Source organism: Motacilla alba, chromosome 1, assembly GCF_015832195.1.
Source record: "Motacilla alba alba isolate MOTALB_02 chromosome 1, Motacilla_alba_V1.0_pri, whole genome shotgun sequence".
Taxonomy (NCBI): Eukaryota; Metazoa; Chordata; class Aves; order Passeriformes; family Motacillidae; genus Motacilla; species Motacilla alba.
Genome location: NC_052016.1, coordinates 111,203,690 through 111,220,065, shown reverse-complemented (window position 1 = coordinate 111,220,065; position 16,376 = coordinate 111,203,690). Strand labels below are relative to the sequence as shown.

The 16,376-nt window shown below is 40.5% G+C and overlaps 2 protein-coding genes across 2 annotated transcripts in view; one reads left to right on the top strand and one right to left on the bottom strand.

The window, feature by feature from the left end:
- Nucleotides 1-586: 586 nt before the first annotated feature.
- EIF2S3 (eukaryotic translation initiation factor 2 subunit gamma) lies at nt 587-16,158 on the bottom strand. Its single transcript, XM_038127932.1, has 12 exons — nt 15,934-16,158; nt 13,195-13,258; nt 12,621-12,748; nt 12,381-12,502; nt 11,019-11,113; nt 9,650-9,808; nt 7,894-8,028; nt 6,680-6,774; nt 5,578-5,722; nt 4,956-5,125; nt 3,821-3,993; nt 587-1,336 (listed from the first exon to the last, which is right to left on the bottom strand). Exons 1-12 carry the CDS (start codon nt 16,000-16,002, stop codon nt 1,273-1,275), a joined length of 1,419 nt encoding a protein of 472 aa, XP_037983860.1. The 5' UTR covers nt 16,003-16,158; the 3' UTR covers nt 587-1,272.
- The window catches only part of KLHL15 (kelch like family member 15), a 28,693-nt gene continuing 28,438 nt past the window's right edge, over nt 16,122-16,376 (top strand). Inside the window, exon 1 of the mRNA XM_038127892.1 lies at nt 16,122-16,251. The gene's annotated coding sequence lies outside the window, so the exon portion shown is untranslated. The remainder of the gene's footprint in view (nt 16,252-16,376) is intronic.

The window sequence follows — 16,376 nt, the reverse complement described above, 5'->3', positions numbered from 1 at the left end:
CAAGTGGAAAAACTGAGTACAGGAATGCAGACAATCAGGAACAAAATGCAAGCTGTTTCATCAAATTCCAGTGTGATGAGTGAAATCGTATTTACCTTTAGAAAGCCCTTGAAGATATTGAATAAAACCAAAACCAAGCTCTGAAAACGCGCAGTACTTTGAACCAAAATATGTTAAGTAGCACAACTTGCTAAATAGTATATAAAACACCTGGAACTATGCATATTAGTACAAATGAAGAAGTGAAATTGATTAAAGTATTAGCACCCTACAGTAAGTTTATTACAATTATGTTGTATCCTGAGGCATGTGATTCAGAGTAGCTAAACAAAACTGGTTTTACACCTTTTTTCCTCATCCTATTCACAGTTCCACCACCATTACTCTGCCCCCATCCCAAATCATCCCTTTCTACAGCCTCTTCCCAATGTTTTATATTTGCTCAACAAAATTTCAAACTCTTTTACTCCTACTGTATAAAGAACTCCCAGAGCACTCCCACAGAGCTTCATGATGACAAAGTGATGTTCCAATTAACCACATTCCTTTCATAAATCCATACTAAAATAGGCCAAAACCAGTACTGCCAGTTCAGAACCAGTTTACTTGTAGGTTTTTTTTTTGGGGATTTAAGAAAACATGTAGTAATATCAGAAATGACAAATTCAAGTCAGTCAATACTGCCACCCTAATTACAAAGTGTAATACTTTAGAATCCTAAAGTCAAGAACCATAGAAACAAAGAAATCAAGTTTTTTGTTGGTAACAGTTGTCTAAACAAAACAAATTGTGCAGAAAAGGTACTAGACTAGTCTTCCAAGAGGAGTTTGCTTGCTTTTAATTCTTGCACTTGAACAATCACTGCAGTCTTTTGTTACTCAGAAAAACTGTATGAATTAATGAAAATAAGCAATATTTTATTTCAATACCAGATTAATGGTTTGTGTGTTACACTGGGGCTGGTTTGACTGATATTAAACAGATATGTCTGAAACACAAAGTAACATAAATTAGACATGCCATGAGACATGTACAATTAATTTCTACCAAAACGTGGATCATGAAACCCACTTCTATGCCAATTCTTTTACACTTTTAATGGTGATAGTGACTAGTATTTTAGTAAGAGGGTAAAATTCAATAAAAGGTACGAGGACAGCCATACAACTCAAAGATACTGTTTGCACAGCTTCCAATTCCACTGCGAAAATACACCCCCTCCAAAACAGAAACAGGCACTTCATCTTGAAAAATGAAGCACTCTTTTGTTCTTCAGTCATCATCAACAGTTGGCTTGATTGTCACTCCTCTTCTGATCTGACCCCAACCAATTAAACTGAAAAAAAACATAAAGGTTTATATTATTTTTACCAGTAGTCAGAAATATCCTGTATAAGTCAACATCCTTCTGCCCTTCTTATGCCTTCAGTTCTTACATTTTGAATTTTCTACGCTTGTCTCCCACCCAAAACATTCTACAAGAGCAAACCTGCTTAGTGGAAACACATAATAGGAAAGGATGAAGGACAGGGGCTATTTGTGACCAGCAAGGGTGTACTCCTGAACAGAAGCTGAAAATCTGAAAATATTGTAACTTATGTGCACAGCTTGATCTCTTTCACCTGTGTCTGAAGTGTTGCATTACTTTCAAAGAGAAATGACAATTCAGTAAGATTGCAAACAGCTGCAACTCTCAATGGCAGCCTGTGCCAGTAACTCAGCTCTCAGGTGAGTGCTGCTATTTATACTCAGGAAAATGAAGGCCTTTTTTATAGGCCACTATTGCCTCAGAAAAATACACTTGCAAAACAAATTCAGAATACATCCATTTCCACAGTCAGCAGGCTATTACTATATTATTAGTAAAACTGTTCAAAACCTTTCCAATTTCTGGTGAGAAACCACACATGCATCTCAATTTACCTTGCAGCAGAGCCTGTCTTGGGACACCAGAAAAGAAACTGAAGTTTATCAGAGCAGCACTTCCCACTTTTTAGTACCATAACCATAGGTCATCACTTGACCATCTTTGAATTCAGTGATCCTTGGAATCACTGGTGTATCCCATTTGCTGTTTAACCTTTCTCTATGCCTCTGTACATTTCCTTTTTACTTATACCTCTTTTTAGTATTGCTTTATGAACTTTCTTCTTTATTTTCAGTACTCCATTGTCTCAGGCTGCAAGTTTGTTTTCACAGTGCCAACTGTGTATTATCTTCACTGCAATTAGATTTTATTCTGCTGGTTTTCCCAGTTTGCCTTCTTTCCCTTTTCTCAACTTATAGTTTCCTTATATTGTCTTTATCTTTTTAATACGGCATAGGAATCAACTTTTCAATAACTATCTTTACACCAGGCTGCCACTATTTGTCCTCCTCATAATCCAGAGACAGGTGGGCTTTTGGGCAAAATTTGGTCAAGTTTTTTAACTGGGAAGGAATCTACAGAAGCCACAAAAGACACACTATTATTTGCACAGGCTATCAGTCTACAGCTTAAAAAAAAAAAAACAGCATAATTTCTAACATAGTTTCTCCTCTTCCTTCTGTTTTACCTGACTTAATTTGGGTCCTGCCTTTTTTTTTCCCTTCCTATTCAAGACATGTTATCTTTTCCCTTGGGTTTTTTTTTTTAGAGAATAATCTCTTCCCTAATTTGTCATCTTGCTCTGAGACAGCAAGCACTAAATTCCTGTCTACATTTTCTTGTCATCTGAAAAAGAAACATGCATCTGTGGATATTTAAAGCTTGGTTCCTTTCCATTTAGTGCAGACTTCTTGCTGTGCTCTCTCATACTACAAGGGCTGTGCAGAGCCAACAAATCAAGAAACTCTTTATGTTCTTATCAATCCAGTCTTATGAAACCTGTGACAGGTACAGTATGTGTAATCACCCAAAGAGCCTGGCACTGCCATAAACCAACTCTGTTCATCATTTTCAGAATCCAGATGCCTCTGCAGTCAGACATTTCATATTTGTAATTTGAATGGGTCAATCCAGTTGATTCTTTCCTCTGTGCTCACAGTACAGAAAACATTCAAACATCCCTCCTCTGTTCCCCTGCTGTTACTTCCAGGTTGCACTAGAAACCACAGGCAGCTCCACAGCCAGAAAACCACTGAGCTGTGCATAAAGATGGCTGTTTGGCTTAACATTGTGAGAATTTCCCAACCCCTCTGCCAAGATTCCCTACTGAGCTCAATTTACAGCTTGGCAGTTTGGGCAACAAACACAAACCTCAGGTGTTTCCTTGTCTGTTAACTAATAGATAACCTCCCAGTTGTGGTGTTTGTTTGAAAAGGAGATAGCAATGAAATTAAGCATTCCACAACCATGGCACCAATGTGTTAGGAGAATCCAGAAGAATTTTTAAAACAGACACATGCTTACCTATTCTAGTACAAAATCAGATCCATGTATTTTTTTTGTAAACAATGTATCTCAGAATCACAGAATTTCTAGGTTGGAAGAGACCTTTAAGATCATCGAGTCCAACCCGTGTTCTAACACCTCAACCAGATCATGGCACCAAGTGCCACATCCAGTCTGTTTTTAAACACATCCAGGGATGGTGACTCCACCACCTCCCTGGGCAGATGATTCCAGTATTTGACCACTCTTTCTGTGAAAAACTTCCTCCTCAATTCCAGCCTGGATCTCCCTTGGCGCAGCTTGAGACTACATCCTCTTGTTCTGTCTGTTGTTGCCCGGAGAAAGAGACCGACCCCAGCTCAGCACAGCCACCCTTCAGGAGGCTGAGGAGAGTGACAAGGTCACCTCTGGTATCAAGCAGGTACCCTACCAACCTCCCCAACTTACCGCCAATGTTTCTCAACTCTTCGACTCAGAGCAATTTTTTCTCCCACTTCTGTGCACACAGGGTTAGTTAACACAATCTTCCCCAAATCAGCCTTTACAGCACTGACTCTTCCTCCAGTAGATAAAGATCCTATGTTTACCATTAGAACTTCATTCTTCGATAATTTTTGCACCTGAAGACAGACATACAAAACTCTGAAACATGAGCTTTAGTACTAAAAAACAAACAGCACAGACAGTACCAAGTAATGTTCTGTCACCTTCTTGCCACAAAAAAAGGTACAGCTGAGAAATGCTATAAATATACACACACAAATTATGGGCAGCAGCATCAGCAGATGAAAGTTTTATATGCCAAAGGACAAAACACATAAAGATGTACATGTAGTTCTGAGGTTCTTGGTATGATATACTTTCTTGGGATTGATCTACTTTTTCTATAAACTATACTGATAATTTCATGACGTATTAAAAACACAAACAGTCAGAGATATTGGAACAAACTGTGATGTTATACTGATTATTTACTAGGATGGTGCATTCTCATTTCCCTTACACCTACATAGAAGAAAATTAAAAATAATTAATTTCACAGGATAAGAGAGCGCTGAAGCACTTTACTCACTGTTACATGAAGCAGTTTATAGAGTTAAATACTAACAGGGGAAACAGAAATCTTTTAGTTCATTTGTGTAAAACAGATCGTGTTACACAAGTTTGTCCTGTGCCTAAAGTTTGTTTTTTTTCAACCAGAGTATTTCAAAAATATTTAAACTTTAAAAAATTCTTCAGTGAAAAAAACCTATAAAAAGCATGTCAGTAGGAAGTGGATCAGTACCACTGTAAAACGAATTATTGCACAAATGAATAGGATGATGGCAAAAGAAAACAACTACCAGCATGTTTAGAAAAATACATAACATGACACATAAATACCTTATGCTACTTTAAACTACTGATATGAATTTCTACTCCTCTGAAAACCATTCTACAATATTAAACAAGCAGGTAAGCTTTGTGACAAGCTTATATCAACACTGAGACAAAATGGCTACATATGATCAAAGAAATAGATTCATTAATGAAAATGAGCGCAGGAAGCAAAATCAGGACAAACAAAAGAAGGGGCACAGACCTTTGCAGCTTTCTTGTCTCCTTCAGTGCGCACACCCAGGAGTCGTCTGAGCAGGAAGTAGGAAATTTCGAGCTCTGTAAATATTTCTGGCAGTGCCCCAACTGCACCAAGAACTTGGCCCACCATGCGGTCAGCCCGGCACAAGGTGGGATCAATCTTGGTGCCAACACCTACAACACAACAAGGGAAGGCAGAAGGAGTAACTGAAAGGTAGCTGTCTTTTATTTTATAAAGGAAAGGTCCTTTTTATTTGCTAAAATGTTTGAAGATGATCTGAAAAAAAAACCAGAGAATGTACTGGGAATTCCTTACTACCTGGACAGCACTTACAGAATGTCAGCAAGGCTGTGAGCTCTGTCTAACAGATGGAGAAATATTCTGCTGTTAAAGCTGGTACAATTTACACTGCAAGCTGATCTGCACTGGCCAGTGACATTCAGGAAAATGATTTCATTCTTAAATACTCATTTTTCACACCAACCACGTCTCTCTCTACACATATAAATTATCTAAAAATGCTCGTGGTATGTTTGTTAATTACACTGCAATTCATTGTTGAATGAAACCAAGTGTTTTCAATAAGCATGAAGAAATCAATCTTTTCAAAAGAGGACATTCTTACCTATAAGGCCTCCTGGAGCAGCATATTGTAGATCATTGTGTTCAGCAAAGAGTGACACAATTTTGGAAAAGATTGGCTTGCACATTAATTTGCCTTCACTGTCCTTGGACACAATACCAGGCCTCACCTCAATTTCCTGGCCCACCTAATGCCAAAAGTGAAAAAGTGTTTAACTGTTTATTTCACAGGAACACAAAGCTGACTAGTCACAGATAAGACTTACATATCCCAAGATCTACTTTTCATACGAGTCCTTGGTTCTGGGCTACTGCAGAACCCGTAGGATTTCTGTTGCACTGTTTTATGCAAATTGAACGATACTTACAGCAAATGTAACATCTGATTTTCTTTTCAATACAATTTGTGAAACTGCTTTAGCAAAGGATCTTTATCAGCAATAATTCCAACAATTAAATTTCAGTTTAATTTTTAAACACTGTATTTAATTTAGAAATATTTCAGCTTTGAGAAAAATTGAGTTAATTCAAGCAGGGTAACTGACTGACAGCAATACACTGCAAACCAGAGAATGAACATTTATACAGCTTGTCCTAAGACAGAGTTTGCTCTCCAGCCTAACAAAGCAATCGTTTTGAAGTTTCTGTCTACTGCTAGCAAGCAAGCAAAATTTAAAAAAAATCAAAATATACAGAACACTTAAATGGGGAAGTGGGACCTGTGAGAACCCATACACACTTCCAAGGTGCTTTTAAAGTTCTTCTGCTCTCCTCTTCCTGACAATAATTCAGCAAGTGGAAGTGGTAGGACAGGAAAAAAAAATAGCTCCTTCCATTTTTGTGAGGGATTAAATCTGTTACCATTATTAGCAAACGTTAAGACTACAATAATATATTTAATAAAATAAAACCAGTGCTCCTACCAGTGTTCTGGTATTTTAAAACTGTAAAGTGAAAATGAAGTACAGACAGAAAGAATAAGGGCCATGTGACTGTATTAAAGTTGAAAAAAAATCAATTATGTATTTAAATACATATATATTTAATTACTGTATATATATTTTTAAAAATCAATTTTGTAGCAAGCATGGGGAAACTCTACTCATTGTCATTACAAATTTCAACCAAGAAAGAGAAAGGGCTACCTTTAAAACACCCTTTAGAATACTGCCACCAGCAACACCTCCCTTAAGGTCATCAACTTCACAGCCAGGCTTGTTGACATCAAAAGATCTAATTACTGAAAAGAAGAGATCAGAACCAGGTTTATATTTACTATCAGATTTTTAAACAATGTCTTTCTTTAGCAACTTTCACTGCTTCTGTTCTTATAATAGGATATATATATTTATAACTATTACAAAAACAGATCAGTATTTTATTCCCAGTTTTTAGGCTGACAGTTAATTTTATTCTCAAATCCATTTAAACTACTCATATATATAAATGTTCCATAAGACTTTTTCTGCATAGCAGAAAGTAACTCAAAGATCTGAAAAAGAAAGCAATGATCAACAAAACCCTTATAATATTCACAGTGTTCATCATGAATACCAGAACTCTGTTTTAATGTGCTCATAGCTGAACACTGTGACCTTGATGTAACGTTGTGAATTTTTATGCATTTATGCAATGTAGGACTCCCTTGGATTATTGGGGAAAAAAGGCAAGCAAATGAATTCCTTGAAGGAACTGCATTTCATAGTATGCTGGACAAGAACTGAAATTTTGACAATTATAACCAGGAAACAAGAGACTAATACAAAAGATTTAATCAAGCCACCCAAAATATTTCCATGGAAATAATTTAATTATCAAATCCATCAATTTGCCCATATTTTATTAAATCAAAACCTAAATTCATAGCCACTAAGGGATGTTTTTAAGATAGACGTATTTCTCACTTTTATTGCATTTTAGTGCTGTATATGCACAGAATGTACACAAAACCAACAGCAATTAACAGTGAACAAACAATAGAGCTCACAGAAGACAGGCAAGTTTTAAAAAAGAGCATCCTAAATACTCCTTTAAAACCCACCTCTGTTTAGGGCACTCAGCATCACAGAATCACAGAATTTCTAGGTTGGAAGAGACCTTTAAGATCATCGAGTCCAACCCATGTTCTAACACCTCAACTAGATCATGGCACCAAGTGCCACATCCAGTCTGTTTTTAAACACATCCAGGGATGGTGACTCCACCACCTCCCTGGTGGATGGTTCCAGTATTTGACCACTCTTTCTGTGAAAAACTTCCTCCTTAATTCTAGCCTGTAAGAAATAGCATGTGCTCTTCTAAGTGCAGACATGTTCAGAGAATGTTTGGCCACAAACACCCAGGCCTGGCATTTACGCACCAATGAGCCGCGGTTCAGACGTGAAGTCTCGCAAAGGGACCGGGATTTTCTTCACTATGTACTCACAAACCACCTCTATGTTGTACTTCAGCTGTGCTGAGATTGGAATTATTGGAGCTCCTTCTGCAACTGTACCTAAAACAAAATCAAGTTCAGCGTTAAGCTTTAATACGACCAAGGTTCTGTCCTTGTTAAAAATAGTAATGAATTTTGTGGCATGTTCTATGCGTATTTCCCAAAGCAAGAGCAGAGCATCTATCCTTGCCTTCAACATTTTAGCTCACATCAGCCACACCTACCTTTTGAGGCATTCTGAAAGCATGCAAGATAATCTTCTATTCTAAGGGAGGATTCACTTCCTACACTGTGATCAGAAATATTTTAAAGATTTCCTAAAAGAGTTCAATATCTCGGTATTGGATACAGCAGTGTTAATTTCACAGTCAGGTTTCATTATGACAAACTAAATTTCCTGTTAATTTAATGATTTATGTTTTTCAAATTTTGCAATATAAATACGTATTTTAGAAAAATCCTTATTTTACAGAAGAATGCATTTAGCAATCCAGGTTTTTTAGACATTGTTAGTTTTAATTACATCTATGTTCCTTGTGATAACTCCAGTTTTCAAACGCCAAATTTACACATCAAGCCACTCTGACAGTTATGAACTGCTTCTGCAAGGCAAAAATTATGAATTACAAAAAAAAAAAGAAAAGAAAAAAAAAAAAGAAAAAAAAAAGACCCATAGGCAACTTCTGGTGGTGACAATCTAGTTCTGCAGCTTGTCACATACCCCACCTACTGCAGATAACCAGGGAAAACAGTGGAAGCTCCAGGGAAAGATAACACTCAAATCACTATAAAGGTGAGCAGACCTTTACAGAGTAAATTAACACTGCCCCAACTGGATTTATACAGACAGATGAAAAAGCAATCTTTTGTCATTAGTTAAAAAAAATAAAATAAAAAATTAAACCTACAAGGTGCCCCTAACAAATAAACAAATACAGCTTCCTTCTCTCCTGGACTGCAGTAAAATCCCAGTGAAATCTGGACCAAAGAAGCACTCCAGGAAGAAATCACAAATCCACTGAAAGCTACCATGTAAAAGTGACTGATGTTAGTTTTACATCTGGAGCTCTGACCCAGAGCTGTAACACTGTTGTATGCAAGCAGGCTGAAACAGGCAAGAAGCACATCTCCCATGGTGTAATTTTCACACTAACAGACCATGAACACCTGCATTGCCCAAAATAAGCTTTCCTATGAACGTACAGGAAACCACTATGTCCATGTCTCAACACTGAATTGTGGTTGTGATATTTTATGAAAATCCCTTTGCTAGGATTTTCTTCTCCTGAGAAGCTGAAGGGCCTCAGCTTCAAGTGTAAACAATTTGTTATCTGCTGGTGTGGGATGCAGCAGGTGCTTCCTCCATTGGTCAGTGTGGGATGTTTCTACTTGGTGACCAATCCAGGAGGCAGCAGCTCTCGGACTCTCTGGGAGTCACAGAACTTTGTTATTCATTCCTTTCTATTCCTGTCTCGCCTTCTGATGAATCTCTCTCTCTGTTCTTTGTAGTACAGTTATAGTGTGGTCTTTTTTAATGTAATATATATCATAATATAATAAACCAGCCTTCTGAAATGGAGTCAAGATCTCTCCTTCCCTTCACCAAGTCCTGACTGCCCTGAAGACCCACAGCAATACTGAATTTCCACCACTTACTAGATTTCTGCTCTTGAAAACTTACCTTGTACAAATGCAAGAATCTGTTCATACTGTTCTTTAGCCTGGCTCTCTTTCACCAAGTCAATCTTATTTTGTAGAATCAAAATGTGCTTCAGTTTCATGATTTCTATAGCAGCTAAATGTTCTGAGGTCTGAGGTTGAGGGCATGACTCATTACCAGCTGAAAGAAGAGAAGTGACTGGAATACAGAAACTATAAAGATAGACAAAACTCCTACAGTTAGGATATCTACTTGTATCTACTATCACTAGGTAAAAAAAAAAAAAAAAGACAATTGTCTCTCAGTAATCTACATGTGAAGCAACCCAGTCACTAAGCACCTATTCTCCCCTACAGCTGCTGGCTGTAGCCTCCACACAATGCAGGACAGATAAGAGGCTGCCAGAGAGATTCCCCCATTCTACCTGCTCCCACAAGGAACACCCACCCAAAATATCCAAAGATCCAACACCAAACTTGGCTTACTCCATCCTTCAGCTCTTCAGATATCTCAGTGTTGACTGTAGCTTAATACACAAATTACCTTTCAAGAAGTATCTTAGTATTTTCATAACAGTAAAGTCATAAAAATACCAAGATCCCCAAACTCTTTATAATTCTATCAAGTATGTGAATAGAATCAGCATGATTTAGATTTCAGCTAAGAAATCAGCATTGGCTGATGTATGATTATGGTGGTTAATCTTGCCTGAAGTTTGGTCTGTCACACTTTCTGGAGATAAACAGGCAGAAGAAATGACAGCTCATCATTTATCTTAGACTTTAAATTACACTATCTGAGGCTGGTTTGTTTTTTTGTTGACATATCCTATCAGGGTAAGATAATTACTATGTATCACTACAGAACACTAGAATGTTCTACAGACATAGAAAAATCAGTTTCACTCACTTTCTGTTGCTTGCAAATCTGAACAAAAGTTGTCTGGATTACATTAAATCTCCTGTACTTAAATTTTGCCTCTATTTATCTGGGTTACTGTTTGTACTGTAGTTTGTGAATTCTACTGTGTGTCAAAGACTACATGCATATTTAAAGGAAACTGAACCTTCAGAGAAACTCAAAATGCAGCTAATCTGTTTCCATAAAGTGGTAACAATTTTACAGTACTATACTACTACAAGGTTTTATATTACCTGTCTCCTACCAATGGGGCCAGCTACCAGACTAGTGGGTATGGGTAACTGTGTTTAAAACAACCCAGCTTGTTACAGTACATTACCATTGTAGCAGCACTTTATTTTCTTTAACACATCTCAAAAGCATTCAGTTGTTTAAATTGCTCACCACATCCCAGGAGATTTTAAAACTCATGTGAAGCTGCCTCATGCTACTACAAAACAGAGTTCTGGTTTTGGGTAGCAATTGTTACCTATCAACAGCAAAGCTGCATCCATTACTGCTGCACCGTTCAACATGGTAGCCATCAAAATATCGTGGCCAGGGCAATCCACAAAAGAGACATGCCTGTTGGAGGAGAAGGTGAAAGAGAAATCCACAAGCCCATTATCAACAATTCCTCTGACTGATTTATGTCAGTGATTAGCCAGACACAGAAGTTAAAAGTATCCATAGAATAGTATTTTCAGAAAAGTTCTAAAAGAACACAAACGCTATTGAACAGCTATCAAATACTTTTTCTGAGTTTTCAGATTTAATACCACATGTCCACATTAAGTACCTCTTTAACATTTCACCAATTTACTCTAAACTAGATTAAATGCACCGGGGTAAAAGCCCGAAATCAAACCAACCCACCACCACTAACCCAAACCCCAACACAGCACATGGGATTTCTCTTAACTCTTCTAAAAGGCACCTCCCATTCTTCAGTTTTAGGAAACTATGCATCTTTAATTACATGGTTATAACTGCACTTCAAAGACTTGTCAACAGACACGATGTTACATTTTCAACTCATGGTTTTATTGTGCAGGCCAAGATAACTGATTCACTGTATTCTTTCCTGAACCTATCTAGTGAAGATTCCTTGCTCTTAGTGGCAGGCCACCAAAAACCAAGGGACTAATTCGGTGCTTGGCTGATGATGTTAGAAATCTACTACAAGCAAATAACCAGTAGGATAAAGAATGCAAAGCTTTTAAGCAGCTGTTTCACAATGCCTGCCTGTCACACTCCAACAGAGTTAATCTTAGTACAAGTGCTCTGCTGGGAATCTGAGAAAAGGAAAGACACAGCCCCACACGTATCATAAACACAAACTAAGGATCTTGTACAACAGTCCTCATAACCACTGCATACAGACTGTGCTACACTTGATCAGAAATCGAGGAAATTAAGAACACTCGGCCCCCAGTGAGAGGCCTGATCTCACATTAAGCACCAGGCTTTCATATATTCATTTTAAAAACTTTGGAAACTCTGCCCTTAGGAAGAAAAAGTTCAACAAAGATCACCTTCCAAAAGAGATTTTAAAGATGCGTTTGTGAGGTCCACATTGGCTCTCAATCTGCCTGGTTTAAAATGTACTTCTGTTAACAGCAGGAATATTTAACTTCAAAGCCCTGCAAGTAGCTGAGGCCAGCAGACACAGCTGTGCTGTGCCATGGGGTGCTCATCACCACCAATGAATTCAGTTTAGACAATGCCTTAGCCCAGGAGTGCCCCACCTAAGAATGTGTAGTGTGCCAGAACCCACCCAGCTCACAGCTCAATCCTGTTTTCATACAAAGGGAAGTAAATGCAATTTATTCCAGTAATTTAAAGCAGTTACCTGACTAGCTTAAAGTTCCCTTTGGTGCCAGGAATATCTGTAGGGAACTCATCTGGGGTGCTGCTTCCACAGGATCGGTAGCACTCTGGTCGAGAGCAGCTTGGGTCATCCAGCTTGTAAATCTGTGATTTTTTTAAATTGAAAAAAGGTTTAATATCCTAAGGGTTAGTTACCTGTAATATTACATCCCCTGTGAAATATATTAGCAGCATAGCTGCTAGATTTACAGAGATGACTCACCTTTGCATTAGCATAACCCAGCTTGATTGTGATATTTCTTTCCAGTTCATTTTTAAATCTGACAGTATGAACTCCAGATATAGCTTTGACTACTGTCGACTTTCCATGGGCTACATGACCAATTGTACCTGTGTTGTAAAAGGAAATGTCTGTCAACAAACCACAGTTTAGCGATGTGCAATGCTCCACTGCAGTCAATATACAATTACCCTGAATTCTCCACAGCCAGTAAGTCCATATGGTATACATATGGAATTTGTAATCATTTTTGGTTAAACAAACAAGACCCGAAATTGTGCTCCCAATGGACAGATCTTTGCATTTTAATGAAACTCATTCCAATCCTTTATTTCAAGGTAAAACAAATTTTGCTTTAGCAACTATTCCCCACACCATTCAACTGTGTTCCTGAAGTAAAATCGGTGCTTTTCAAGTCAAAGGGGCTTGACAAAACTACGATGTAACTGTTCCTGTACAAATTTTTTTGAAAGTGTTACCACACCATCTGCTACTGCATGAGCATCAAAAAGAGTCACCTTAATGTGCCCCTCTTTTTCACAAGGTTCTTTTTTACCTATATTAATTGTTGCTTGTCTGCTGATGACTTCTGGTGAAAGAGGCGTCAACTTGGTAACATCCTGTATAAGGGAGATTTTAGAATTTATTCATCTTGTATATAAATGTTTAGAAAGTTAAAAATGTAGAAACTTGAAAATTAACTGATAGTTCTATACAGCAAAATCTAGTTAGATTATGTGCATTCCAGTCTTTTAAGCGTGTGAAATACGTGTGAAAAGTGAACCAAGTCCTGCTGGTGAATCAGTACAGGCTACAATTGGCTGCAAAGTGTTAAAGATGGGAGTAAACAAAACAAGAAACCTTTAACAAAACACCCCAAGCCCCTACATACCCTGAACCTAAATGACACAGAACAGGCAAATTCATTTTCAACAGTCTGCATGAGGAACTGCACCAATATTTTACAAACAAGGCTTTGTCAATCAACAGTTGTTTAATTGGTCTCAGGTTCCATTACAGCCAATATGAAATTACAACTAACACCTTGGAGTCAGTGGGCCCACAGGTTTCATTAGCACCACAGCTTTTCTCTTTAATGGCTAATTTTTTCCTCAGATACTCTTACTGCTGCTTTAGGTATGAGACAAAAATTCTGCTGTCCTAAATAAGTCTGTTGTGCAAACTTATTGGTAGCCACTGGCAAAACAAAACCCTCACAAATACACTCTGTATAAATAAAGAAACAACAGGTTATTTTAAAGGTGTTTAACCAAATAATGGACAAGTGTTGGAATCCACTGAAGCGTTCCTCTCTAAAGCTAATATCCATCCTGCATTTCAATAGTTTCAATCCATTTCATATGGATGAGCCACTCAGTTCAAGCAAAGATCCACGATTTGCATCTTTGCCAGAAGAGTCCTCGGTGAAGGACAAAATTTAAGATACAAATAATACTAACATTAAATCACGTATTGTTTACACGGTTACATGAAGGCTCTGTGCAAAATGATCCAACACATCTGTGTAAAAATGTTAAGTGTAGGAATGTGTCCCCTATGGACAGAGTGACAGAACCTTCCTCTGTCCCCCAAAAAGGAAAGAGCCCAGAACTTTCTCCCAGTGATCAGGTAGAAAATCACTGACAGGACCTTGGGGGCTTCACCTCAAGTCTGGGGACAGCTAATTGGCCATGAGCCAAAAGGTCCCGCCTGGGCCATTGAGTAGAAAAGGACAGAACAAAGAAACCAAATCGCTTTTGTGAGGTGTCTTTACCAGGAGCACAAGCCTGTGGCACCTGGATCGCTTTGAGTTTGTTATTTTGCCTTTATTAAACCTTTTTTGTTCCTGACGCTGTCACATCAGCCTCCTGCTCCTTTTATGCCTCCCAAGGAATGCTGAGCTATTCTGGGGTGTAACGTTGGGGTGTTGAGAGCTCATCAGATCAGCTCAAAACCCCGGGCAAAACGGTACAGTTAAGCTCAGTCATTCTGTTCTCAAGTATGACATGAATAAAATGTTCATCTTCAACACAAAGCAAGTTTTGAACACCTAAGACACACAATTAAATTTATATTTCTCATCTATCGAACATAAAATGACTTCCCAGTGATGGGAACGTGACCTGCAGGTGGCACCATGTGGCCGGGCGAGCAGAATTTCAGCGTGATGCAATTCCTGCCACCAGGAGAATTCTTCCTGGTGCAGGAAATCACGCACGCATGGAGTTTTTGCCTCAAGACTGGTAAAAGGCTATTATTGCTCAGCAAGAAGCTTCTCTCAGTCGTAAGCACTCAAGGGCCGGCAGAACTACCCTTAAAGAGAATTCCTGCTGATGTTCCAGCTAGTCTCTGTCCGTGCCTTTTCCAACTAGGAAATGCCATGGTCAACAACGACAGAAAGAAAAGAAACGATCTGAAATAGCTCCCGTAGGGGAATTCCTGTGCTCAAGCCTGAAGAACAGCCAATATTATTACTGCAAAGACAAACGAGCTGCTCCATCTTAAACACCGGGGACACAGCAGCAGGATTTTTGACTATGCACACTATAACACACTTGAATTTGAAATATACGTTACATATACACCAGACTAGCGCGTAAATGTAACAAGTGAGGCAGCCCAGGCGAGCTGTTTAACAGGCAAGGCTGCCACAGCAGGAGGCCACTGCACCTGGCTGCAGGGGTGGCTGCAGTGGTAGACAGAACTGGCATTTCTCGGTAGTTGTTAATATTGTCAAGAAAATTTTCTTGGCAAACCAACCAAGACAGGGGCGGTAGAGAACTCCTTGAATTCGCTACTCCTTGCTGTAGAGAAAGAGCTCAAATTTATGGTTCTACTTCGGAAAAAAAAAAAAAGTCTTTAATACTACAGAACAGGGCAACCCTTACACGAGGAAAACTGCACCCACCAGTGAGCCATAAACGCTTCAGCCGCGCCGGCGGGACACGGAGCCGCTGAGCCTCTCACTCACCGGCAGGAGAAGCGCCTCGCCCGGGCGCCCCACACCCACCAGGACCGGCAGGACCGGCTCCCTGCGCCGCCGCCTGCCCTCGGCCCGCGTCCCCCTGCCCTCGGCCCGCGTCCCTGCCGCCCAGCGTGCCGAACGCGGCTCCCCGAGGCGCCACCGCCTCCCGCGCCCTCGGAACGCATCGGCCACGGCGGGGCCCAGCGGAAGGCTCGGAGCCCCTCGGGCCGCACCCCTCGCCCACCCGGCCGCCCCCTCCGCTCCCGGGGCGCCCCTGCGGAGCCCCGGGAGGCCGATGTCGCTGCGGGGCGCCCCGCGGGCGGCGCTCACCAAGGTGCCGAGATCCTGCCGGCTGAGGTGCGGCTGCCCCAGAGTCACTCCCGCCTCGTCGCCCGCCATCTTGGCCCGAGTAGGAAGTGAGGAGTCCCGCGCGGCCGCCTGACCGCCGGCTCCACTCGGCACCGCCGCGGCCGGCCCGCAGCCTCCGGCCCAAAGCGCGGCACCGGCCGGCCCGGGAGCGGACGCCGAGCTCAAGGAAACACCGCGATCGGCGCCGGCGAGCCGCCGTCGGCTCCGCGGCGGGGCGGCCACGAGCCAGGCGCGCCAGCGGGCAGCCCTGTAAAGGACCTGCGGTCGCCCTCACGCCGGGTGATGCAACCGGGGCCTGCGGCGGGGCCGCGCGGCGCGCGCGGGCGGGCGGGGGAGCGCGCGCGCGCACGGGGCGGGAGCGCGGCCGGCGGGGAGCGGGGGCGCGGGCACGGCGCGCCTGCGGG